Source organism: Myodes glareolus, chromosome 17 (assembly GCF_982192425.1).
Source record: "Myodes glareolus chromosome 17, mMyoGla1.1, whole genome shotgun sequence".
Taxonomy (NCBI): domain Eukaryota; kingdom Metazoa; phylum Chordata; class Mammalia; order Rodentia; family Cricetidae; genus Myodes; species Myodes glareolus.
In genome coordinates this window covers 54,645,825-54,673,253 of record NC_142042.1, presented here as the reverse complement: position 1 = coordinate 54,673,253, position 27,429 = coordinate 54,645,825, and the positions used below count along the sequence as shown (strand labels likewise).

General features: G+C 37.5%; 1 protein-coding gene across 6 annotated transcripts in view; it reads right to left on the bottom strand.

The window, feature by feature from the left end:
- Positions 1-24,833, bottom strand: part of Sycp1 (synaptonemal complex protein 1) — a 94,248-nt gene extending 69,415 nt beyond the window's left edge. For 2 of the 6 annotated variants that reach the window (XM_085677905.2, XM_085677911.2), the window contains exons 1-12: positions 24,683-24,833; positions 24,260-24,375; positions 22,408-22,492; positions 22,192-22,235; positions 21,823-21,879; positions 20,351-20,515; positions 18,585-18,652; positions 16,866-16,939; positions 16,223-16,281; positions 6,553-6,622; positions 5,898-5,971; positions 2,968-3,076 (exon numbers count right to left, since the gene is read on the bottom strand). In XM_085677905.2, coding sequence (XP_085534031.2) covers positions 2,968-3,076; positions 5,898-5,971; positions 6,553-6,622; positions 16,223-16,281; positions 16,866-16,939; positions 18,585-18,652; positions 20,351-20,515; positions 21,823-21,879; positions 22,192-22,235; positions 22,408-22,492; positions 24,260-24,367 — 913 coding nt within the window. In that variant the 5' untranslated portion in view covers positions 24,368-24,375; positions 24,683-24,833. Of the gene's footprint in view, positions 1-2,967; positions 3,077-5,897; positions 5,972-6,552; positions 6,623-16,222; positions 16,282-16,865; positions 16,940-18,584; positions 18,653-20,350; positions 20,516-21,822; positions 21,880-22,191; positions 22,236-22,407; positions 22,493-24,259; positions 24,455-24,546; positions 24,582-24,682 lie in introns of those variants that run through there. The other 4 variants (XM_085677907.2, XM_085677909.2, XM_085677910.2 and 1 more) reach the window with 4 other exon arrangements.
- Positions 24,834-27,429: the final 2,596 nt, after the last annotated feature.

The following is a 27,429-nucleotide window of genomic DNA, read 5'->3' as shown; positions in this document are numbered from 1 at the left end:
ATTTTTATTACATGAAAGCAAAAAACTAGAAGGTGTGGCACATATACACTTTAAAGTCTACTCAGCGGTAAAAAACAATGACATCTTGAATTTTGCATGCAAATGGATGGAAATAAAACACTTTACTGAGTGAGGTAACCCAGACCCAAAAAGAGGAATATGGTATGTTCTCACTCATTAGTGGATTCTAGCCATAAATAAAGGACATTGTGCCTATAATTCGTGACCCTAGAGAAGCTAAATAAGAAGGTGAACCTAAAGAAAAACATACAGTTATCCTCCTAGATATTGAAAGTTGACAAAATTTCTGGGCAGGGGTTGGGAGCACGGGGGTGGGGGTGAGGTGGGGATAAGGGGAGATGGGGGGAGAGAAGGGAGAAGGGGAGGATAGGGAGAGCTTGAGGGAATGGAATGGTTGGGATGAAGGAGGGGTGGATGTGAGAGCAGGAAAGTATATATCTTAATTAAAGGAGCCATTTTAGGGTTGGCAAGAGACTTGATTCTAGAGGGGTTCCCAGGTGTCCAAGGAGATGTCCCCAGCTTGTTCCTTGAGCAGCAGAGGAAAGGGTGTCTGAACTGGCCTTCTCCTATAGCCACACTGATGAATATCTTGCATATTACCATAGAACCTTCATCTGGTGATGGATGGAGAGAGAGACAGAGACCGACATTAGAGCACTGGACTGAGCTCCCAAGGTCCTAATGAGGAGCAGAAAGAGGGAACATGAGCAAGGAAATCAGGACCGCGATGGGTGTGTTCACCCACTGAGACGGTGGGACAGATCTAATGGGAGATCACCAAGGTCAGCTGGAATGGGACTGATGGAGCATGTGATCAAACTGGACTCTCTGAATGTGGCTGATGGTGGAGGCTGACTGAGAAGCCAAGGACAATGGCACTGGGCTTTGATTCTACTGCAATGGGCTTTGTGGGAGCCTTGTCTGTTTGGATGCTCACCTTCCTGGACCTGGGGGGAGCGGGGAGGACCTTGGACTTCCCATAGGGTAGAGAACCCTGACTGCTCTTTGGCCTGGAGAAGGAAGGGGAGGGCGAGGGGAAGGGAGGGAAATGGGAAGAGGGGAGAAGGTGGAAATTTTTAATAAAAAAAAATAAAAATAAAAACTATTTAAGACAGAGTAAAGAAATAAGCAAGAGAGGGGAAGGAAAGATAGAGAAGGGCAATGAAGATACAAAATGAATAAGAACAAAGCATAATGAAATAAAGATATTTAAATACTAAAATGAAACCTACCATTCAATAACTTAAAATAAAAAGTGAATTATAAGATAAATCAAAAGATATTAAGCAAAATAAGGAATATTAAAGCAAACCTATTTTTAATATAAATGAGTATGGCAGAGGTGGAAGTTTTAGATGACCAAAGTTTTTTGTTTTGTTTTGTATTGGGGTTTTTTGGCTAAATATTCTTTTTATTAAGGAAAGGAAACCAGATTAATGCAAATAAGGCTCAAGACGGTGATCAATGCCTATAAAACACCTCAGTTCACCCAGAACTAAGGGAGCAGGATCACAAGTTCAAGGCCCAGCTTAAGCTGACATAGCAAAGCAATAGTCAAACATAGCTACACAGAAAGATCTTTCCTATAATAAACATAATGGAGCAGCTAATATCTAAAAACATTACTGCTAAGAATCTTTAAGAAGTAAATAATAAAGCGTATTAATTTATAAATTCCAGAAACTATAAAACTGTCTCAGTATCTTAAAATATCATACTATAACATCCAAAAATCAAAGATTTTGTGCTGGAAAATGAATCCTTGTCTTCTGGAAAAGCAAAACCTGCTCTTAAGCACTGCGTCATCTCTCCAGCCCTGAAAACTGACTTCTTTAAAAAACCAAATGTCTTCCTTTTCAATTGTCATGATAGAACACCATGGCTAAGGCAACTTATAAAAGAAAGTATTTAATTTGGGGCCTACTGTGGCAGAGAACTGTTGTCCATTACCAACATGAAGGAAAGCATGGAACCAGACAGGCATGTCTCTGAGCAAGAGTTACAAGTACTTTACTGACTGGTCACCTTCCCAGCTCATTGTGGTGGCATAAATGAGAATGACCACCATAAATCATATATTTAAATACTTGGTTCCCAATACTTAATCCACAAGCACAAGGCACAGAGATACAAAGAGCAAACTGGGAATGCCGCAGGCTTTTGAAACCTCTAAGTCTACCCCAAGTGGCACATCTCCTCCAACAAGGCCATACACCCCAATCCTTCCCAAATAGTTCCACCATATGGAAAACAAGTATTCAAACATAGGACCTATGGGGGTCATTCTCATTGAATCATGACAGGGACTTGGGAAGATAATTCAATCAGGAAAGTACTTGCTGGGCAAACATGAAAATTTGAGCTTCATCCCCCAGAACATACATAACAAAGCTGGGTCAGATGGCATATGCCTGTAACCTTAGTGCTGGGGAAGCAGAAATAGGAGAATCCCTAGGGTTTGCTGGCCATTCTATCCAGTGAAATCAGCAAGCTCCAGTTTAAGTCAAAGATCCTATCTCAAAATCTGTCTCAGAGGATCCACTCTTTCCAATGAATTGCAATGAAGATCTTTATTAAGAGCAAAGATGAATATAGAAGAATTTAACCAACAAATTTAAAATGGGAGGCACAGTTTTTGAGTAGAAGAAACAGTCAAAAGTACAGGATATACTTTTGAAAAAGAATATAAGATTTGAATATTAATATTTTATTTATATTAATATATTAATTAATTATTATATATAAGAATATATATTTGAAAAAGAATATAAGATGTATAAGCTGGGGATCTCCAAGTGATTCAATTAAGCCCTCCTTCAAATGTTCCAAACCAAGCTGAAGATTATAGGCACTAGAAAAATACCATTAAAAATTTTGTGAAAAACCCAAAAATTTCGAACAAAAGAAATGCAAAACATACTTCTATATTTTTATATAAATTCTTACTTGTTTTTTTCTCTAATTGATTAACTTTGTCTCTGGATTCTTCTAGCAGAAATGTTAACTCTTTCATTTTATTTTCTTTCTCAGTACTCTGGATCAACAGTAGTGATACCTAAAATAAATTTTTAAAAAAACACTACAGATGTAAAAAGTTAAAATTATCACCTTAGCATTTATTATCGAATATAATTATTTTACATAATTATTTTATATGCCATTTTTATATATCTATACATATCATTTAATACTTGCCTAAAAATAAATATTTATTGAATGAATGAGTAAACTTGTATAAAATACTCAACATTAAACTACTCATTTCAAACTTTTAGAGAAAGTTACATAATGAAATACAATTCATTCACTCAATAAATATTATTGAATACTAGAAATTGGAAGTATTAAGTACAAAGAAATGAGAGCCCTCACCTTTAAAAAACTCAGTACACAAACAACTATACCTGGGCATTATCAGTAACAGAACAAAAATGTTTTCAAAATTAGAAAAGAATCTATCTCTTATCAATATTGATATTAAGGTTTTTTGTTTTGTCTTTGAGACAGAGTTATCACTACATGGCCTTTAAAGTATTGAAACTCTACAGCCTCTAACTCATAGAGATCCACTTCTCTCTGCCTCGCACATGCTGGAACTAAAGGCATGTGCCACCAAGCCTGGCAAAAAAAAGGAACATCTAAATCAGTCAGGCTTAAAATGAGTTTTGATATATAGAAATTAATCAGGCAAGACAGGAATGGTAACACACAAATTTAATCCCAGCATTTGGGAGACAGAAGAAGGATCTCTGTAAATTCAAAGCCAGCCCAGTCTACACAGCAAGCTCTAGAACAGCTAGCAGTACATAAAAAGATCCTATCTCAAAAGAGAGAGGGGGGGTGGGGAGGGAGGGAGGGAAGGAGGGAGGGAGGGAGGGAGGGAGGGAGGGAGGGAGGGAGGGAGGGAGGAAGGAAGGAAGGAAGGAAGGAAGGAAGGAAGGAAGGAAGGAAGGAAGGGAAAACAACCAGACAAATATGGAGAAATGGTTGTTCCAGGCTGATTTAGGAAGAAAACTATTGAGAAATCTTTAGATACCCAAAAGTATTCAGATGGCTACAACTGATGGAAAGAAACAGCAGAAGTTAAAGATACAATTTAGCGGGAAAAAAATAAATAAAAATTAATAAAAAACCAACCTCACTACTTTTATCTCTAAATCACCTAAAAATTAGCCAGGGAAATAACGAACATAAATTACCTCTACAAAGCCACAAGACAACTATAAACCAAAGCACAATATAAAAAGGAAAGCAGTTGGATGGAATGGAAAATGACCAATGCCATCAGATAACTAACCCTGCTTTGCAAATGCCACAGGCATACAAACTTCAAAAGATAGGTTTGAGGTAGAGTCAAGTAGCAGATCACTTACCTAGCATACCCAAGACCCTGAGTTCAAGTCCCAGCACCTCAAAACAAAAAAGATCATCTCTAAAATGGATATTGTAGGTAAAGAAAGGGTATAAAAGATAGACTAGAAAAATTAGCATAAAAATAGTCCATTCAGCTGACCTTTCCTACCCTGTCAAACTCTGCTCCATAATGTCATCTGTCACATTTCTATCCCCAGGAAGATATCTACAATTTTAAATTTAAAATTTAGAATGTCTGAAAATTTCTTACAATGATATTTACAAATCCATAGGAAAAAAATACTAGCAGGCCAATGACTTAGCAAGATGGAACAAGAATCTGCGGCTCAACTATGGAACCAAGAATTCCAAAATGATGCTTTTCACCTTTTATTCTATTTTGATATTTTGTGAAATAAGCATAGTTTTAATTTTTAAGAAGAGTTCTTTCTTCTGAAATTCTGGTTTCAAAACGAAACTAAAATACAAAAAGACTGTTTAAAAACTTTCACACAACATAAGCATAGCTTACAAACTGAAATATCTTTTAATCAACAATATAAAACTCTATGCATCCTTTCTGTACTTCTAATTTTGTATTATTGTCTAACTATATACCCTCCTTAACTGTGATTACAAGGTATCTTTTGTAAAGCCAGAGAAGATGGGAGGAAATAAAAGAGGATCCCTTCTCCCTTTTAAAGACAAGATCTCCTTATGAAGCCCTGGCTGTCCTGGAACTCACTGAGTAGATCAGGCTGGCCTTGAATTCACAAATCTGCCTGCCTTTGCTTCCTAAGTATCAGGATTAAAGGAGGGCACCACTATGCCCAGCCAGAATCCCTTATAATATATCACTTTCTATTTAGAAAGCACAAGGCATGAAAAACAGCAATACAAACCTAAAACTGACATTCTTGCAAATATTAGAGAATACAGACTTACCATTTCAAGTCTTCTACTATGTGATATTAATAGAAAGAGTAACAGAATGTTTTAGTTTCCTTTCATTGGTGTTATAGAGAGTACATTTCAAAAAAAATTGCAAAATGCAATGATTATTAGGATTTTTGGTTAAACAAAATTTCTCATATTTTTGCAGCAATGTAAACTGACATAAACATTTTAGATTCATTGATTCAAAATTACTGAAGGCTGACCTTCCAATAAATGCATAATTAAATCATGAAAATTGACTTAAGCAAAAGGCTAAATATTTAAATATATTAAAATTATATCATACAAATTATCTTATATGTCAACAATGTTTTTAATATTGTAGGTATTTTATAAAGTAAATAATAAAATATAGCATTAATCTCAGAGTAGTTACAATTTAAATGTACTTATTATACCATTTAAGTGATGAGTATGCTAATTAACCTAATATTATCACTACTCAGTGTGGGCATAAACCAAAACATCACACTGTACATCACAAATGAGTATAAACATTATGTACAGATCAAAAATTAAAGACTAATTTTTTAAAAGAATACAAGCAGTTGGCTATTTTGTAAAACCTCATTTTCCTTGTTGTTTACTTCCTTCTTATATTCTTCTTCAAGGTGTTGGATTTTTTCATGATCTTCCTTTACTTTAAAAATAGAATAAATAAACATTGTCTTAACACAATTGCATAACTTCTCCATTGTCAACAAAATTTAAAGATTACCTTTCCTTGTTTATCTCAAAATTGCACTCAACCTTAAAAGTTTCTAGTGTATTAAAACTGGTATTTTCTTCTGCCAATTTTATTTAGTAAAATAATGACTGTATACAGTTTCAAAGTTATAGTTTAAAGTCCTATAGTTCTTATAAAAGCACTTACATAAAAATTTTATTCTTTATACTTACGTAAAATAACAAATCTTAGATATGTATATATAATAATTTACCAAAAATAAGTAAGTAAGGCAAAATTATGACTCTAAAATACTAAATATAGGCCATAATAAATATTTCATAGAAAAGATGGTTTTAAAACCAAAAGAAATGTTAACATATATATTTCCTGCCACAATCAACAAGATTTTGAGGGGGAGTTACAAAAGCAAAGATAACAAGAAATATAAACTAGTTGAGGGTATCAAATTAAAGGGATACAGATACTAAAAAAAAATCTAATAAAATATAAATAGCATAAAAGCAACATGAAAAGCTAAATAGGAATCTTACACTTAAAATGCATTTCCAGTCTGGCATTCTCAGCTTGCACACGAAGTTCCTCAAAAGCCAGTATCATTTTCTAGAATACAAAATTTAACTTTTAAATAAGAGACTTTTTAAATACTTTTTTAAAACTTTGAAAATATTAATAAATTTTACCCTATAATCACTGGATACAAATTCATACAACTTTGGAAACTGCAAACACTGTAATATAATAATTTACTAAAACGATTTATATCTATAATGACGCCAGTATGATTGATACCTTGGCTAACAAAGGTATCTGCTAAAAAATCAGTCTGAGTTTGATCCTTAGAATCCATATGGTAGAAAGAAAGAACCAACTCCAACCTCTACACGCATCCTGTGGCAGGCATACCTACACACATATACATACTATTTTAAGGTTTAATAACCATGTCTGAGAGATTCATAGAACAAAAATGCCTCTAACCTGTAAGTTCCTTGCCCAAAAACAGATATTTCCTGAAATACTATTATTTATGAGACACAATTAACCATGTTTTTGCTCCCCTAAACAAGTTTGTTTGACTCATTTGCACCAGATATGCTTGTTGATCACATGCAGGCAGGTATAATGAAAGATTCAACAGATTCCATTATATCTAGGCTTTGAAGTAATCTTTTGTAAATAATGATTTTTATATGAGTTGTTCTTCTGAAGGATTCACAGAGCCTTTATATAACTTAGTCCTAAGACATATCTGGCCGGGCAGTGGTGGTACATGCCTAAATCCCAGCACTCGGGAGGCAGAGGCAGGCTAATCTCTGTGAGTTCGAGGCCAGCCTAGTCTACAAGAGCTAGTTCCAGGACAGGTACCAAAAGTTACAGAGAAACCCTGTCTCAAAAAACAAAACAAAAAAAAAAAAAAAAAGAAAACCAGGAAGTTTAGAATGGCTGAGAATTGCTTAGGTAACAATGCTATTATACACTGTAAAGATTTGCCACTCACATTAGTTTAATAAAACACTGATTGGTCAATAGTCATGCAGGAAGTATAAGTGGGGCAACCCGACTAAGAGAATTCTGAGAAAAGGCAGAGAGTCAGTCATCAGCCAGACACAGAGAAAGCAAGACGAGAATACCTCACTGAGAAAAGGTATCAAGCCACATGGCTAAACATAGACAAGAATTATGGGTTAAGTTTTAAGAGCTAGTTAATAATAAGCCTGAGCTAATAGGCCAAAAAAGTTTATAAAATAAGCCACTGTTTATTCCCTTGGGACTGAATGGCTGCAGGACTGAGCAGGACAGAAACTTCTGTCTAGAGTAATGATCTCATTAGAAGTTTTACTATGCAGAAACTGATTTGCTAAAGGTGTCTCTTGTGTAACAATAGAAGCCATGAGGCAGTCACTCCATCAGAGGCTGGCTCTTCTGTTGTTGTTGCTGCTGCTGCTAAGCCCTTAAACACGCTGGAGTGACTCTCCTCAACTGAACTGAGTAACAAAGAACACCGATGATAGGGAGTACATGGGCAGGAAAATATGTCAGGGTATATGCTTGCCCCTGATTCGATGTAGGCAGGAGGTACACAGGCAGGAAGTATATCAGCATGAGTGCTTACCCTGAGTGGACTTGGTAGGAAATACAGTGGCCTTATGGGTTCTTTTTAAGCCTCAGCAAAATGGGACTAGTCACCAATTCCTAGAAAACCAGGAATGACCTGGCCAGAGTCCATCAACCTGCTCAGTATTTAAAATAAAGTTTGCTTCAAATTCACATTAAAATAGTAGTGGTCTTATTCTCACCTGGTGGCATTAACATTTTCTGAAGGCCTCAGCAAGATTCAGACCACCCACCCAAATTCTAAAGCCTGAACTTCATTCTGGGAACTCCAGAGCCGGGAGGCGGCTTCAGGAGGCAAGTGCCTTGAGACATTCCAAGGCTTCAAGGCTGCATTCAGTTAACAGACTATCAGTATGAACTATTGTGCTTAGAATGCAGCATCTATGAAAAGACTCCTGGTGAGTCAGTCTGGTCTGGGCCGTGGGATCCGGATCTGGAACCCCAATATTCTTCTGGCCAATACAAATAATGTTACTCACCTGTCTGATTCTGGTTGGTTAGAAAGTTTTGTATGTAGATGTGTATGTATTTTCTGGTATATACATAAGCTTTGTTGCAAACATGGAACTCAGAATTATGGATGTGTTGTAACCACCACATTCTGACTTGTTTTCTTTGAATATATGAGCTTACTCTGCTGTTTTTCTTGCTGCTAGCCACCCAGGCACATAATTTATCTCTAAGCTTTCTGGCCACTGAATCTAATATATTATGGATTAAAATGTCTTTTAGATATGCATAATATTAAATATTGTTTTATCCTGTTCTATCTTATTGAGAATCTGGCTCTGGAATTGGATTATAGCTCTCCCTTTCTCGAACAGAGGCATGCTTTCAAAGTGTCTATGTTCAGGTCAAGGGCTGTGATAGGGAGAAAAGAGCAAGAAGAGCAGCTAACAAGATTACTGGTTTCATTTAATTGCCTAAAACCATTATATGAGCTTTCTGTATCTCAAGATTTCTAAGTTTATTGGATATGGTTAAAAATCTATAATATCTGTAATAAAAATTTAACTTAAAACTCATAACGTGGGGTTGACAGTTAAAAATCTATACATAAGTAATCTTAAAGGAACAATAAGTCATGATTCCATTTTGGGAGATAAGGAACACGTGGCCTGCGACCATCTATAAACAACCACCTTTGCTAGGGTTGGAGAGGGCAGATGGCATGTGACTTCACTGCCATCTTGATTAAAGGTAACCCACATGGTGTGACCCAACCAAAGAGATAGAATAAAGTCTCCATGATACTTTGGATTAGGATTTGGATTAGGATTAGGACAGGATGATGACAGACAGGACTTTAAAACAATGCTTGTTTAATAAGGCATTAAAGCTGTACCTCCACGCATTCATATACAAGAACGTATCTTGCACTGGCAACCAAACTTTGTAACACAAGAATCACCCAGGTAGTATTTATTTTAAAGCCATAAAGGGATCTTGCAGAACATCTGAGGCTTGCCAGTATGTAGCAGAGCTGGAGATCCTAAAGAAAGTCCAGTCGCAATTGGGGACCCTATCAGTTTTGGAGATGCCAGTACCATTTAATAGAAACACCAGTCAGAATGAAATGGAGTCAGCTGGATAAGAAGGTAGGCTATGTATGCTGCCAAAATTGGGGCCATAGAGATGACCCAAGCTCCTTGGGAAAGCCCAAAAGATTGTAAATTAATCCCAGATATTTATTGAGCATTGAATTATTCGCAATGTTGGAGCTTGATTTTACCCTGTGCAGATTGTGGTTGTGTTCTTCCCTCTTGTGTATCTTCCCTCATGAAATAAGAAAGGTACTTTATTTTTTGATATTGTAGGAACACACATTTGAGAAATTTTAGACTTTTTTAAAAAGAAACTTTGGAGTTTTACAGAAAATTAAATTTAAAAAACTGGATACTTTTAAGAAATAGCTTTTAAATTTAAGTTTATACTCAAACTTATAGGCTATGATACTTGAGGGTCGAAAGAACCTTCCATTGAGATAGTCTAGACTAACTGCATGTCTAATATTTACATTGTAATTGATCAACAATGGCAAAATTGTAATTGTGAAATAGCAACAAGAGTGATTTTACGGTTGAGGTGGGGTCACCACAACACAGTGAACTGTGTCAAAGGGTCACAGCATTAGGAAGGTTGCAAACCACTGGCATAAAGAATGTTTCTCCTTACCTAAGGTCCATTCAGACTTAAGAATGTATGTCTAGCCTCCTTGTCTTTGCTAACTTTATTATGTCTTAGCTATTTTAATAAACTGAGTAATATAAAAAAATTTATATTTTGTAACGGTGTACTTATAGAAGGATCAGGAAAGTTCCCAGTCTTTCTGTAAGCTGTATTTATGAGTTAAAATCTCATCTTGATATTAAAAAAAAAGCTTCAATTCAGAAACTGTTACTTTTTGGGCTGGAGAGATGGCTCGGTGGTTAAGAGCATTGCCTGCTCTTCCAAAGGTCCTGAGTTCAATTCCCGGCAACCACATGGTGGCTCACAACCATCTGTAATGAGGTCTGGTGCCCTCTTCTGTCCTGCAGGCATACACTCAGAAAGAATATTGTATACATAATAAATAAATAAATAAATAAAGTTTAAAAAAAACTGAAGCTCAGAAACTGTTACTTTTTAAGGCTAAACTTAACAGGAATAAGGCTATAAAATTCTAATCTTATAAAAAGCTACTAACTTATTGTAAGCTGTTAAAGACAATTAAGACATGCAAGTTAATGGTCAGTCACCTTATAAAGTATCAAATTCTTAATGTGTTCAGAACTACTATACTTATAGTCAGGCTAAGTACTAATGAAATTAATTATAAAAAAATAAGTCATATTTAGCTGCCTGTATGTTTTCAAGGTTAAGCATAAAACAACTAAAAACAAGTAAAGTTTGTTTAGTTCAGCTATCCTTAATAAATAATGGTCCTCAAGCTTATTAATTAGGTATCTGTTGAATATGGCATTTTTAAATGTTTAATTGAAAAAACTTAACTATGACAGAGATCCCTAGCAACTAACAGTGACCCTTCAAGGTCTTCAAGATGATTGGACATGACAACTCTACCTTAATTATAGTAAGTCTAACCACTAGGCAAAACTATCCCAATGCCTCACCTGCCACCAAGACCCAGCCCAAACTCTGGACAATCAGGATACTGGAGAGTTGTTTGCCCTTCTTTGCCTAAACAAAGTAAGGTCAGTCCCCCATGTTCTTTCTCCATAGGAAAGTTTCTTATTTTCTAGGCCTAGTGGCCTAAGACTGGTGCTGCTCTGGGACCTCTGCCCTAAATAAAGCCACAGAGACCACAGGAGCTGGTGGGGTGACCGTCTAGTTAACAGGTAAATCTCTGTCATTTTAATCGATGCATAGACCATTTGGATTATACTTTCTGCTGTAATTTATCTTTCTCAGATCTCTGATGGCATTGCCAGCTAGACTAACTGTAGCTTTGTCAGCTTGGCAGTAGCAGGCAACCACCTCCTTCCCCCAAGGTTGCACCCTTCTAGTCAGTCCATTTCATAGGTGAAAATCAAGCCTTGCTTTTTCTAGAGCTACTAGGTCTCCTGTTGAGAAAAGGTAGACAGGTTTGCCTGCTAACAAACTTCACATAAGCAGGTTTCAGATTGTCTTAGTTGGGCTTTCTATTGCTGTGAAGAGACACCATGACCACAGCAAATTTTATAAAGGAAAACATTTAATTTGGATGGCTTACAGTTTCAGATGTGTCCATTATTATCATCATGATGGGAAACATGGTGGCATGCAGGCAGACAAGATGCTAGAGAAAGAGCTGAGAGTTATAAATATTGATCCGCAGGCAACAAGAAGTGAACTTAGACGCTGGAAGTGGCTTGAGCATATATGAGACCTCAAATCTCCCTCCCACAGTGAATGTTTACTCCAACAAGGCCATACCTACTCCAACAAAGCCGTATCTCCTAATACCACCACTCCCTATGAGTCAATTACATTCAAACTACCACACAGATGTAACTTTTTACAGTTCTTTTATTTAAAAGAATACTTTGTACTCCCAGGAATCTGTAAGGGTGATCTTAGCTAAGACTCCTAGCAATGGGGGAATGAGAGCCTGAACTGGCTATCTTCTATAACCAGGTAAGACTTCCATGGAGGAAATGGGATACCAACCCAGCCACAAAACCTTCAATCTACAATTTGCCCTGCCTTCAAGATGTGCAGGGTTAAAGATGGTACAGAAATTGTGGGAGTGGTCCAGCTTGAGACCCATACTATGAGAGGAAGTTCACCCCTGAGGGCCAGGACCGAGAAATGGGATACCCCAGAGACCTAGAATAAAACTAAATATGACTGGCAAAAAAAAGGAGGAGGAAGAGGAAAAAGAAGACAGAAGAAAGTCAATGGAATGATTTCTAATGATATTCTGCTATACTCATAGATTGGTGCCTAGCCCAACTGTCATCAGAGAGGCATCACCTAGCAACTGACAGAAACAGATGCAAAGAACCACAGCCAAACATTACACAGAGCTCAGGGAATCCTGTGAAAGAATGGGTAATAAGGATTGCAAGGACACCATAAGAAAACCCACAGAACCAACTAGCTCACAGGGGCTTAGAGATGGAACTGACAACCAGAAAGCCTGCATGGGAATGACCAAAGCCCTCAGCATATATGTTACAGTTGTGTAACTTGATTCTTCTTGTATCTAACAGTAGAGGTAGGGATTGTCTGACTCTATTGCCTGCTTTTGGGACCCTTTCAAGGTCTCTGGGGTATCCCATTTCTCAGTCCTGTCCATCAGGAGGTGCCTAGTCTCAGCTCAACTTGCTATAACCTGGCTGGCTGATATCCATGGGAGGCCTGCCCCCCCCACTATTTTTTTTTTTTTTTTTTTTTTTTTGGTTTTTCAAGACCAAGTTTCTCTATAGCTTTGGAGGATATTCTGGAACTAGCTCTTGTACACCAGGCTGGCCCAGAACTCACAGAGATTCACCTATCTCTGCCTCCCGAGTGCTGGAATTAAAGGCGTACGCCACTACCACCCCATGAGGCCTGCCCTTTTATGAAGAGAAGCAGAGGAGGAGGAGGAGTGGATAGGGGGAGGTGAAGGGGAGAGACTAGGAGGAAGGAGGGAAAACTGTAAAATAAAAAATGAATAAAAGAACTTGCTTTGCAATGACTATTCTCAGTAATAACTACCCTCTGGTAAAGGATTAGATGGAAAGAAAAGGGTTGAAGTCTATGCAAATTCTGAGGGTCTAAGAAAGTGTTCTAAGGATATGGAAACTTAAGTTCTGAAGGTCTAAGAAAATGATTTAAGATATGTAACTATAAGCTGTAAAGGTATACGAAAGTGATTTAAAGTATGGTAAAAAAGAATGTTTCAGATTTCTTTTCCCCTTCTATACTATTTTTATACTAAGATTTCAAAAGTTTAAAGTTTTAACACTGATCTGATAAACTGGTAGAGCACTAATTACTATTATCAGTCAAAAACTCAAGATTCTAAATTTCTTTGTTTCCTAAATATAGACCTAAGAGTGCTTCTTATCAAGCTAAAAACATTTCTGTTCAATCTATATATCAGGCTCTCTGGATAGCGGAAAAATGTTCATACTTTTTAACCTAAAGCTATAGCTTTGCTAGGACGCAAGGCATGAGTCTACTCCAGCTGTTATATAGATACCTGTTAGCTACTTTTTCTACAATGTGTATTTCAGTACATTTTAATGCTAATATATCTAAAACTTTTACCTTTTGGTAAACTAAAAAGTTCATGTATGTAAGCTTCAGAGAATCAAGGGAGTTGTAAGACTTGGATCCACCTCTCACAGGTCAAATGGATTCCAGATAAGTACAGCCTGTTTCCCCATCTGCCTGTTCCTGAGAGTGGGATCTCTTTCCTGATCTTAGGACTCCTCCCCTCCCCCAATCACTGGAACCATGGGCCTGAAAGTTCCAAATGTAAGATTTTTCTTTAAGTTCCTAAATTTTAACTTCTGTCTCTAATCTATATCTACTCAGCAGATTTTCACTTGGCTGACAGACACCATCCAGGAATCAACTGCAGGCTGCTAACTGCTGAGTTCTGAATTTGCTGAAAGCTAATGTGAACCAGTTCAGTCAATGAGATTGTTCTCTGTCTCTTCAGCTGGGCAGTTAACCAGAATCTTCTGATAAACACCCCATTTCCTGATCCCACTCCCAGTTTCTGACTAGGATTTCAGCCTTCCTGACTTCAATCAGAAGCAGTTACAGAAGAGAATATGTCTCCCCTTGTCCCCAGCAGGTTAAAATACTAAGTCCAAAGGAAACTCCCTGGCATAGGGGACAAAATAGCTAACTATAGAAGTGCTTTTTGTCATACTAGGAAAATGGGCCCAAATCTATCAACAGGTAGATTCATTTACTGGACTATTTCTACAATATTATAGGACACTTGACCTGTTCTATGTAAAACAGAACAGTCATTATATAACTTTAATAGAAAAATGTTGTTTCTACACAAACTATTTGGGATTAATTACAGGTAATCTGACTGAAATATTACAAAACAAGAGGACCTGAAATGAAATAAATAACTGGCAACCATTCTCATTTCCAGGCTCTTCCTAGATAGTGACTCTGATGTCAGCCATTTCAGAGCCTTCGACCCTCTGTTTCTACTAATTCCTGTTGGCTCTTACATCACTAATACCTAACTAAATTATAATTTCTGTCTAGGTATCATTATGCTGACAGTTATCTGATCCCAATATAAAAAGGTGCCCATACAGAATCAAGGATTTGACTCAGGCGGGTGTAATCTGAGAGTCAAGTGCCTGCAACCCTTGCCCAAGGACAGATACTTCCTGAAATGCTGGAGGCTATTGTTTATGGAAGATAACAAGCCACAGGCTTTGCTTAACTGTCTGCACTGGATGTGCTTGATCACTCATAGGTTGGAGGAGGTATGTGGCAGGAAATATGTCAGGATGTATGCTTGCCCCTGATTGGATATAAGCAAGGAGTATGCAGGGACACATCAGGATGTGTGCTTGTCCCTAATTGGACCTGGTGATAAGTAAAGTGGCCTTATAGGTTCGCCTTTTTAAGCCTCTGCAAAACATAACTAGTCACCAGTTCCTGGAAACCCTGAATTGAACCTGGCCAAATTCCATCAGCCTTCCCAGTATGTAATTAAAGCTTGCTTCAAATTTAGCTTAAAATTGTGGTGGTGGTCTTATTCTCACCTAGTGAGCTTAACAACACAAATTATATGTATTTAACTTTTTCTGTATAATTTTATATATATATGTATGTATGTATGTATGCATGTAAAAATATTATAGAATTCCTAATGTCACATAACAATGAACACCAGCAAAGTAAAATTACCACTTTATTATCTTAACACATTTTAACACACAATTATCCATAAGGTTTTAAGGGGCTTACAAAAACAAATAATAGAATCAAAACTATCATTAAAGACCTGCTATACATTTTAAGTGTCTTTCTTCCCCACTAACGTGAGGCAGCCTCATAAGAATTCAAAACTGGCCAGGCGGTGGTGGTGCACGCCTTTAATCCCAGCACTTGGGAGGCAGAGGCAGGAGGATCTCTGTGAGTTTGAGTCCAACCTGGTCTACAAGAGCTAGTTCCAGGAGAGGCTCCAAAGCTACAAAGAAACTCTGTCTCGAAAAATAAAAAAATAATTCAAAATTGTATTTACATCACCTGATAGTATACATTTACTTAATATTCAATAAATTTTGCTTCACAGAAATCAAATTATTTTATTCATTCACTCGTCCACTAAATATTTACTGAGTGCCTATTATGTACCTGGAACTATTTTAGGCACTTAGGATATACACAAAATCCCCTGTACTGGGAATTTTATATTGAATATGACAAAAAATATGCATACTATGGAAAATTAGTGTGTGTCACCTCTGCCTGGCCTGAAAGGCTGACCAAGGTTGCTGTTTTACTCTCTGAACTTTAGGCAAGTTTTACCTATTAAAATAAAAATGAAATATTACTAAAAAGACCTCTGTAACTATCACTCTGCTCAGAAATTCTTCTACTTAAAATAATCATATTTTTATTAACACTTACCTCAATGTTATTATTTAGATCCACATAAACTTGTCTTGTTTCTTCCCGTTCATATTCATCTGTAATTATCATTAAAAACCTCAAAATTAAATTTTAAAACATAAGATCAACAAGACAATATTTATAATATCTCAGAAAAACATTAAAACATTTAAAATTCTTGTTTACAGCAGCATTGCTACAAATTATTGTACACTACAGTGTTACAAAAGCTCCACTACTAGATGGAATTTTTTAATTCTTCTATATTCTTATGGTACCAATGTCCTATGTATACTCTACTATTGGCCTTAAATGGAGTCGTAAAATGTATCATTATACTATGCCTACCCCACAGCATTATTATTTCCTATTATGGACATAGATTTGTGTCTAACTCTTGATTATGGTAGTTCCAGACATAAAAGGTTAGTCTTAAAATCACACTTGAAATGAATATTAACTGCAAACATATATACTTATTGATATTTACTACCTTTCAAAAACAGAAAAATTAGCTACTACTTAAATAAAAAATGTCTGAGACACATAATTCAACGATACCAAATTAATTTGAAAAACTTAAAAGATAATTTCTTCTCCTGTTTTCACCATTAAATGAGTAATAAATTGATACATCCCATAAAATAAGAAAGATACCTACATTTATTTGTCTTTTCTGCAGATCTAGCACAGGTTTCCTTAAGCAAATTACACAAATGTCTTGTAGCATTATTCCTGGAAAAAAAAAAAAGGTTTTCCTAACTGTAATCTGATCTCAAAGCAAAATAATACATGAACATTACAGACATAGTTACAATTTTAGAGAAATCTTTAAAACATTGTATTTTGTATATACTGTATATCACATAGTAACATTTATATCAAGAAAAAATAGAGACTACTATTGCCAAAATCATTTAATCACTTCTTCGCTCTAAGTGACAACTGCTACCCAGTCTCTAACAAGTTACTATTACTATTAATACCCTCTCAGAGAAAAGGTTCCAGATTTGTCTAGGAGGACTAATAAGACAGGGTTAAACTTTTCATTTATTAATTACTTCTAAACTGTTCTTGATGCCTAGTCTGAATTCTATTGCAGTACTACACTGTGACTAAAAGCAACTTGGAAAAAGGTTTGACTTACATGTTCTGATCACAGTCAATCACTGAGGGAAATCAGATCAGGAAGTCAAGCAAGAGCAAAAGCAGGAACCATGAAGCAATACTAATTATTGGCTTGCTCCTCATGACTTACTCAGCCTGCCTTTTTTATACAGGCCCAAGCATCTGCCCAGAAGGGCACTGCCCATAGTGGCAAGGCCCTCCCACATCAATAATCAATCAGGAAAATGTGCCACAGACTTTCCTACAGTCTAATCTGATAGAGGTAATTCCTCTAACCTTCACAACCAAAAGTAAAGTAATTTTCTCAGCAGCTATCCATTGTGTGAATAAGATCTCTATTTGTATTAATTTATTAATATAAAGAACAATTTGGTTTAATTTTCCAACATACAGTTTTTTGGTACAAATGAATTATTACACTGACCAAAAAAAAAAAGGGGGGTATTTGACAAGAAAAAGCAGTTCCATATCGAACTTACTCTATTTTACAAGTATTGCGCCTAAGGCAACAGTGACACAGGAAGATGGACAATATGCAAATGTAGTTTTAGATAACAAATTTTAGGCACTTTTTTTGATTCCAGGAAATGATTCCTCCTGACACCTGACATTTTACAGAATGAGAAGTTATTCATCATTAGCCAGCTTGCTAAATCTAAAAAAGGTAGAATGGGTATATTTCCTTTTTCCACAGCACTCATGACATGACCTGATTTTTTGGTCCCAGAAACCTGAGGTCCTATAAGGACACATAGATACATATACAGAAAAGCTAGCATCAGGTAGACTGTGCTCACTCTGATGGAGCAATACCAACTATGCAACAGCTGAGAACCTCTATGAGTTTATTGTGTATAACACAGAAGGAGCTAGCTCTAGAGGACTCTGAGAGGGAGCAGTCTCAGGTTTTGATCATCTAGGAGGAAGAAGCTATAGTTACTAGTGTTTTAACACTGATAAATCATTCATAAACACTCTTACTTGCACACAGTCAATGTTCTCTTTCAGACCAGAGAAAGGCTTCACCCTGGGAAGGCTTTGCCACTCCCAAGGGTCTGAGGTTTGCACATATCAAACAATATACATTCACTCAGGATTTTATCCATTTGCTCCACAATCACTTGGAGCTTTCTTGGCTCCCCACAACTCAGGCAGAAATTATTGTTATGCTACATACACAAAGAAAGTACTCAACAAATGAAAACTATTTTAATCATAAATTTGGAAGTAAAGTCATTAAATTAATACTTACTCCTTTATTAAATCTTTATTTTCTTGAATTTCTTCTTCTAATTTCAAGCTTACTTTTTCGTTTTCAAACTAATTTACAAAATAGAAAAGGTTAATTACATTTCCCTTTAAAAAAACCATTTAGTGTAATCATTAATCAGGCTTTCTTTACTAGCACTCTATATAAGTTCTATAAGATTCTTTTCTTTCCACATAAAAGGAAATCTTTGTTACATGTTATGAATTTCCATAAAGATATGAGTTTCTTTAGAAGGTGGAATGTTATGAAATATTAGTTTGGGATGTGTTAATTTGTTTATGCTGTGGCACATTTGTTTAATGATGCAAAGATTGCTGCATTCTTTTATGTTGCATTTGTTTAACTCTGTGAAGCTGTGTTACTATGCCTGTCTAAAAAACCTAATTGGTCTAATAAAGAGCTGAATGGTCAATAGCAAGGCAGGAGAAAGGATAGGCTGGGCTGGTGGCAGAGAAAATAAATAGACAAAAAGAGGGATCAGGAAGGAGCAGCAGGACAAGGAGGAGGACTCCAGGGACCAGCCACCCAGCTATACAACAAGTCATGGAGTAAGAAGTAAAGGAAGTTAAATAGAAATAGAGAAAGGTAGAAGCCCAGAGGCAAAAGATAGATGGGGTAATTTAAGAAAAAAAGAAACAAGTCAAGCTAAAGCCAGGCATTCCTAAGAAAAAATAGTTAAGTCTCTTTGTGTAAAGAATCAGAAAGTAAAAAATGACCAACTACAATAGAAGCCTAAGGATCAGGAGTTCAGGGCCAGCTTCAATGTATACAGTGGATCTGAAGTCAGTCTGAGCTAAACAAAACTAAATGCTATGTCAAGAAAAAATAAGGGGGATTGGCGAGTTGGCCCAGCGGTTAAGTGTTCTGACTGCTCTTCTAGAGGACCTGGGTTCGAGGACCTGGGTTCAAGTCCCAGCACCCACATGGCAGCTCACAACTGTCTGTAACTCCAGGTCCAGGGGATCTGATGTCAATGCATATAAAATAAAAGGTAAAAGTTTAAAAAAAAAAAAAAGGAAGGGGAATACAAGATGTTGATTTAACCAGTTAGGACACATGCCACCATACCTGGCAATCTGAGTTCAATCCTCAGAACCTACATGATACTGGAAGAAGACTAACTCCCACAAGTTGTCCTCTGACCTACACACAGACACACATTCACACCCTAATAAGTGTAAAAAGGAGAGGAAGGAACCTTTCACTCTCATCAGCTTAATATTTGCTGAATGACCAGTAAAAGCATTCAATAATATTTAGCACAATATTATCTCTAATAACTTTGAAGTGTATTATCTGCTTCAACCTTGACCTTATTTCCTCATTCTATGGCATATCAAAACTAAACAGTTTCAAAGTTTTGTGTGTAAATACATTCTGATATCTATCACATCAAATTAACATCAATAATAGGACTTAAAAATTTGAACTCTTTGTGTTAAATTAATGTCATTAAACTGGTTATTATCTAAAATAATTATTCCCTTAATCATCTTCATTATATTTTGTGGAATTTGTCCCATATTCATTCCTAAAGTTGAGCCACAACTTTTATTAATGAAATTTCAAAGTCTTGTTCTCAAAATATCTGCCACATAAACAAAATTAACCCAGTTTGCTTTGAATTAATATTCTATTTCCAACAATATTGTGCTAATATTTACTTGTGTCACATTTTTATCTTTTTCTTTTACTTTGATTCAAATAATATTTATTTACAATATTTATAATTCAAAACTTTATTATACCTGTAGTTCCTGAATGGCTTTTCGCTGAGCTTCAATTATCTTTCTGTTTTCTTGCAATTTATTTTCTTTCTGCTTCAGTTCAGATTCTATGCTCACTTTCCACTTTTTGATCTTTTCAGCCTCTTTATACAGCTTTGAATACAGTCTGCTCATTGGCTCTGAATTCTACTTAAGTGAATTTACAAAAATTAATTAAGATTTTAATATAATCAACTACAATTACCTACCACAAATTCATATATATTAATGGCGACAAATTGTGTACTCAGTTTTATACTCTTAACAGGATTAGCTCTTTCATACTATCAAGATACTTCACAAAATTACTGATTTAAATTAAAAAATGCTAAAGTTAAAAACAATTTAATCAAGAAGAGAATTTGACTGGATAAAAGCTAAAATAAATCACTCCAAAAGAAACATATAAATGTTAACTGTCTTAAGGCATTTTGATTAGAGAAATAATTTAAGGATTAAGAGTGTGGTGTTTAGGAGCTGGAGAGATGGATTAGTAGTTAAGAACACTGGCTGTTCTTACAGAGGACCAGGGTTCAATTCCCAGCACCCACATGGCAGCTCACAATTGTCTAAAATCTCAGTTCCAGGGGATCTGACATTCTCACACAGACAAATGTGCACATAAGATAAAAATAAATAGAGTGTGATGCTTAAAATATGACAAAAATAGAAAGTTATTTGATATGTAATTTTCAATGAGTCTAAAGCTTTATTTAGATTTCTTGCCTTTTTATCCACATCATATTATAAATGCCAGAGGAACTTGGGTTTGTTTTTCATTTAGGAGCTGGGGATCTAACTCAGGGAATCGCACATGCTAAGTAAATAACATAGCTCTAACATGAAGTTATCCTCAAGCTTCAGTAAAAAAAATAAACTGATATTTGCTTACTGATAACCTGTTATCAAAATATAAACTGAATTCAATTTTATTATTCTATGACATTATGAAGTTTAGCAATAGACATATAGCACTTACCAGGCCATTTAATTTCCATAAATTTAGAAGATATGCTATAAGAATGATTTTATAACTAATATAAAAAACTATACTATATCCTACAAATAAATTTCTTAATACAACAGAGCATCCAGGTAACAATTTCATTAAAAGATTATTTTTGTAAATGCTGGCCTTTTCACATATTACATCCATCTCCACTCCTCTAGTCTTAAATTTTTTATTTAAAATTAAATTTCCCCAAAAGAACTGGTTCCTTTCATTCATGAAAATACAAAAGCTTCACACTTCAAATATTTTAAGAAGAAAAAAAAATATCTGGAATGGGGATGCAGAGCAGTTGCCTAAAATGTATGAGGCTGATTTAGTACCCAGAACCACCAAAAGAAAGATTTCAAAGAATATAATTTAAAATATTAACCAAATATTAATACTTAAAAGGGTATATTCAAATGATAAATGAAATTCCAATAATAAGAAGGAAATATCTGACCTCAAAATCAGAGTCATTTGGTCCTTCCTGATAGTGGCAACTGCCAGAATTAGCAACCTAAAAGATTAATGTTTACTATAAGATTATATTTTTAGAGCTAATGACAGTTAAATACACAAGACCACATGGCCAGTAAGTTGGCTCCATGAGTAATGGTACTGACCAATGATAACCTGATTTGAGCCCTAGGTCTGCAAGTTGTTTTCTGACCCACACACATATTATATGCACACACAAATACATATAAGTACATATACACATAAATAAATGGAATAAAAATTAAATGCACAAGACTATCAATCCCACAAATACCAATTTTTTTTCTTCTTCAAATAATCTAATAGATTGCATGTACACACTTTCACTAACCTGTTCAAGTATTGGCAAAATGCTAAGCTTTTGTAAAGCAGGATCTGCAAAAAATAATAAAACTGTGTATTAAATACAAGAACATGTTTTATATTATTTTACCTAATTGAATGTCAAGAATATCAATGTCAAGAATTACAATGTATTTCCAATAACTGGCAATGTATGTAACAAAATGTTTCTATGAGATTTTATATATTGTTTGTCCAAACCTACCTGTATTGATGTCTTCCCGACTTTTTGAGAGACTGGACATTGCAAATGAAACACCAAAATCACTTTCTGTACATTTGTTGACAGTCTAGAAATACAAAGAGGTTCCTTAAGTATTCTGTTCAATACTACTTTGATACCTAGCAGTGTAATACACAAATATATAATATCCATATCTACTTAAAGAAGCCACTGTAAACCAGGTGGTGGTGGCACACACCTTTAATCCCAGCACATAGGAGGCAGAGGCAGGCGGATCTCTGTGAGTTGGAGGCTAGCCTGGTCTACAAGAGCTAGTTCCAGGACAGCTAGTACTGTTACACAGAGAAACCCTGTCTCGAAAAAAAAAAAAAGAAGCCACTGTAATTATAAACCCTTTGATGTATAGTGTTTAAAAAATATCAAATATTTCTGCTATGCAAACAAAGCAAAATTTTAATTCTATATTTCTCCTAGTAAGATGTACCTAAGCGATAAATTACATAATAAAAGCTTTGTAGATACTTTGCACTAACATTTGTAATTTTAACAGTATATAGTTTCCTTTAATCTCTCTTCAATTTGAGATTTATCTTCACTGAATCCAATTTTAATAATGTGTCTGGGCTACAGTGGAAATTTTCTGCAGCATGTAAAATTAAAATATTAGCTTCCATATTCCACTTGAGAAATTTAAATAATATAAAAAGCTGTTTCACATGAGAAATCTGAAGTAGTATTTTTCAATTAGAATTTGATTAATAAATGAATTTCTCCTTACCCTATCTATCAGGAAGCTCAATCACAATTATTACTACCCACATATAGTCATTTGTCCAAATAGTCTTAATTTTCCTTGGTAAAATTTCTAATTTTCTTGTAATTTTTCCTTATAAATTGACTCAAATCCTGAGGGCCATTTTCATCAGTGGTACAGCTAGTGGTTAAGTGTCATGCTGCTATAAGCACACACTGACAAAACACACTGGGACACGGACACACAAAAGAAACAAAGTAGAAGGGGATTAGAAGGGAATTAGTGGGAGGGGGATAAATAAGGTTAATGGGAGGTTCTTAAATACACTGTTCAATAACCCTCTGATACTCAACAGTGCTAATATACAAATACATTAGATATATGCATTTGTATCTGCTTAAAGCCACTCTGAGTATAAATCTTTTCATCTACAAGCAATGTTTAAATTATACATACATAAAAAAATGTCATAATGAAACCATTATTACCTACAATTAATATGTTAATTAAACATTAAAAAATTGTTTCAAACCATTTAGCCAGAAAGATAATTTAAATAAGCAAATACTATTTATACAAAGTTGTACGGCAGCAATTCTCTTCGATTTTAAGTGTGCATGTGTGTATGCATGTGTGCGCATGTGCTTTAATGCCTGCAGAGGTGACATCAAGTCCCCTTAGGGTTGGACACGCTGGGAATTGGGCTTGCTCTTGGCGCAGAGTCGAACCAACTGTCTCTATAGCCCAGCAAGGATTCTTTGACGAAGTCTGGTCAACAGGCACTCAGGCCCGTCCGTCATCCCAGGGAGGTAAAGCTAGTCCCATCCTTGGGTACAACCGCTGTTAATACAACACACAAAGTGGGAAGCACGCTCTCCTTATTAGCATTTCTTTATGGTGCGTGTGCGGGGACTCACAGACGTGCCTGCGGGGGGGGGGTGGGGGGGTGGGGGGGTGGGTGACGGAAACCGACTAGCAGGATCTGGATCTCTCGGCCACGTGAGTTCTAGAGCTGCAACTCTATCTTAAGGCTTGGCCGCACCCCTCCCACCCCTCCCACCCCCCCCACCCCCCCCACACCCCCACTCCCTGCCATCTCAGGCACCTTAGCTAACTGACCTTGAAGTAGGTGGAGTCTCCTCCTGCCGTCTGCGGTTTCACAGCGGACACTTGACTGCTGCTCAGCAACGGCGGGACGAATAAAGTGAAAGGCTTCTGCTTCTCCATGGCGTCTACTAGGCCTCGGCAGGGGCGGGGAAGAGGTCACGAGGCATGGTGAGTAAGGCTGCCGCCGTGTGAGCTAGGTCCCTCGGTGGACGGCCCCCCTCCCCCGCCTCCGTGTTGCCCCACCCCACGGCGCACGTGCCTGATAGTAGAAGCCCACCGGGGGACCCCCATGTACCCACCCAGGCCATCACGCGGCCTCAGGCCCAGCCGGGACAGCCCGAGGCCCACCCGGCCGCCCTAGGCCTCGAAGCCCCCCCCCACGCGTGACAGAGCGGCGCGTGCGGCCCCCAGCCCAGACAGCCCTCCACACCCTACCCTTCGCGGGCTCCGCGCCTCAAGTGATGGCTTCTCTATGAAAACATCGAATAGAGCCGCGAGCCTCGGCCTCAGAACCTCCTAGAAGCGGGAGAATGCTGGCACGGGACGCAGGGCAGTGCGGGACTGGACGGTTAAATATAACGGTTGGTCGGGCTCCACAGCTGGCCAGGATCTCGTGCCGCATATCTCGCGAGATTTCCCTTTCCAAGGGCCTAGGTTCTGATTCTCCACCATTCTGCACTCTGTGTGAGCAGCCAGTGTTGTCAGAGAACACTGGGGAAGCTCTCCGGGTGCTAAAACAAACGAGCTGAGGCGCTCACACCCTAAGCGTGCCAGCCATCACATTGCCCTGTCATTTCTTTTCTTTTTTTTAAAGGATGTATTACTTTCTAGTTTGTGGGTAAGAGTGATTTATGTGCGTGGATGTATGTACACATGTGCAGCACATGTGTACAATGTTCTGGATGGCCATAAGAGGGCATAGGATCCCTTGGAACTGGAGTTACAGATGGTTGTTAGCTACCAAGTGGGTGCTGGAAACCAATATGGGTCCTCTGCTAGAGCAAAAAGTACCCTCCAGTCCCGTAAAAAGGAGGACAAGGGAAGTGGTGCTAAAGATGGCTTGGGGAGTAGGTGGTATGTGCTTATCACTGCTTCTGCCTTGGCTAGAAGGTCAGTACCACTAACTAAGTGCAAACTGGACAAAGCAATGGAGCTGTCTGCTAGGCTTATGCGTTCAAGAAGTACAATGCAGGTGTGTGAAGACTGAGTGGCAAAATTCAAGAACTGAGATTGAAGATAAAAAGGAGAGATGAGTTCGAGGCCAGCCTGGTCTACAAAAGCTAGTTGCAGGACAGACTCCAAAGCCACAGAGAAACCCTGTCTCAAAAAAAAAAAGAAAAATGAAAAAAAGAAGAAGAGACGAAGACTCAAAGCCGGGGACAAGAAGGAGGTGCATATTTTAGACTTTACAGAGGAGGCCCATGAGGCAATTTTGAGCAGCAAGGCTGGCAAGATCAGGTTGGGAAGAAAATTCATTGTATGAAGAATGCTTCAAGTTTATTGAGTGAAACAGTTTTGATTGTTTGGAAAAGATGTACGGACGAATGCTCACAGGGGTCGTGGAGATGAGGAATCACCTGGGAAACATATTAACAGATCAAAACAGTGTGTTTTAACTTAAGTATAAAGGAGGGAAATCAAAGGGGCAGCCTTGGATAGCTCGATGTAGCATTATTACAGCTGAGACCCAACTCTCCCGAAGGAGAGAGAAAGGTAGCCTTTCTCTTGGGCTGGCTCCATTTCATGCCGGCAGTTGTCCTCAGCAGATGTCCAGGCATCTCCCACATGCTGAAGTCTCCATTATAAGAGGCTTCTCCTTCAAACTTCATACAATGGCCTTCCGGGGGCCTCCTTGCCAGTAATCAGACCCCACCACACATTGCCTGGCCTCGGTGGACAGTGTGAACATTCATGACCCCTCACTCTTGCATCTAGTCTGCCCACGGAGTCAACACCGCTCTCCACGTTCTGTTGCCACTGGAGACAGAGACTGGCCCAGGGCCACAACTGCAGCAGCCTGCATATATCTTCAAGGCCAAATCTGGAGGAACACTGCTTTAGAAGAATGTTTTCAGGCAGGGACCCCTGCAAAGAACCCCTTCAGATACATTCCTAGCTCACGCTCTCCTTTCCAAATGAATCTGGGTTTTTTTGCAAGCTAGAGCCTTCAATTAATAAGTCATTCTTCCCAAGGCACCTCTGCTACTGTCCCAGGCACCTCTGCTACTGTCCCAGTGAGAAGCAAAAGGCTTCTCCTAATGGCAGTAATATTTTTAATAATTATACGCTCCTGTCTGCAACTCTAAGCTTGATGAAGATCCTTTTGTAATGATCTTTCTGTCTCTTTAAGAGACAAGCCACGCCCACTCTCTCCCCCATCCACTAAGGTAGGCAGATCTTCCTGAGTCTCTTCCCTTTTCTTTCTCCCTGAAGAGGCATCTTTTGCCTCCCCACTTCTCCACTTCCCCCCCTCTCTCCCCCCTGCTCTTCTCTCTTTCTCCTTTCTCCCTCCATAACCCACTAAATAAATATCCAACCTCACTCTGCATGGTGTACCTATCCATCTCTCTGTTGCCTGCTGCCCAGGACCAGCCACCTTCGGAGACCTGCAGTATAGTCTCATGTGCCATCCCTGCCTGGGACTGGCTGCTCTAGGGCCCGCTGCCTGTGGCATGGTCTCATGGCTCGTTGCCCACTGCAGCAACTCAGGGATCCTGCAACATTTTTAATTAATCCGTTATACCTTTCCCCACAAAACTACACATTTTTCATATTCTTCCGCTCAATTGCTGCAAACATTGCTAAAAGCAGTAGAAATAAAAAAAACTATGCCACAGTCCAATGCATGCTATCTTGAAATAACTTCTGCCAGATTAATCCTTTTTTTTAATTATTTAAACCTCAATTTCTCAGGATATGAGAATAATGTGGCCAGGTTCTTTGCCAGAATTTAACAGAAGTGGTCTCTAATGCAATTTCTAATAGAGTCTTTGTTTCCGACTCACACAGTGGATTGCTTTATCGCTCTGAGACATCAAATCATTAGCATTCTGTTGTCTAGGTAGCAAAGGGGCTCTAGGTCAGGTATTCTAAAGACCTCCCTCTCCCTGTGACCTCAGAGTTACAAAAGAAGGAGCAGAAGTACATTTGCATATCCCGACCACCTGTCAGAATGGCAAGAA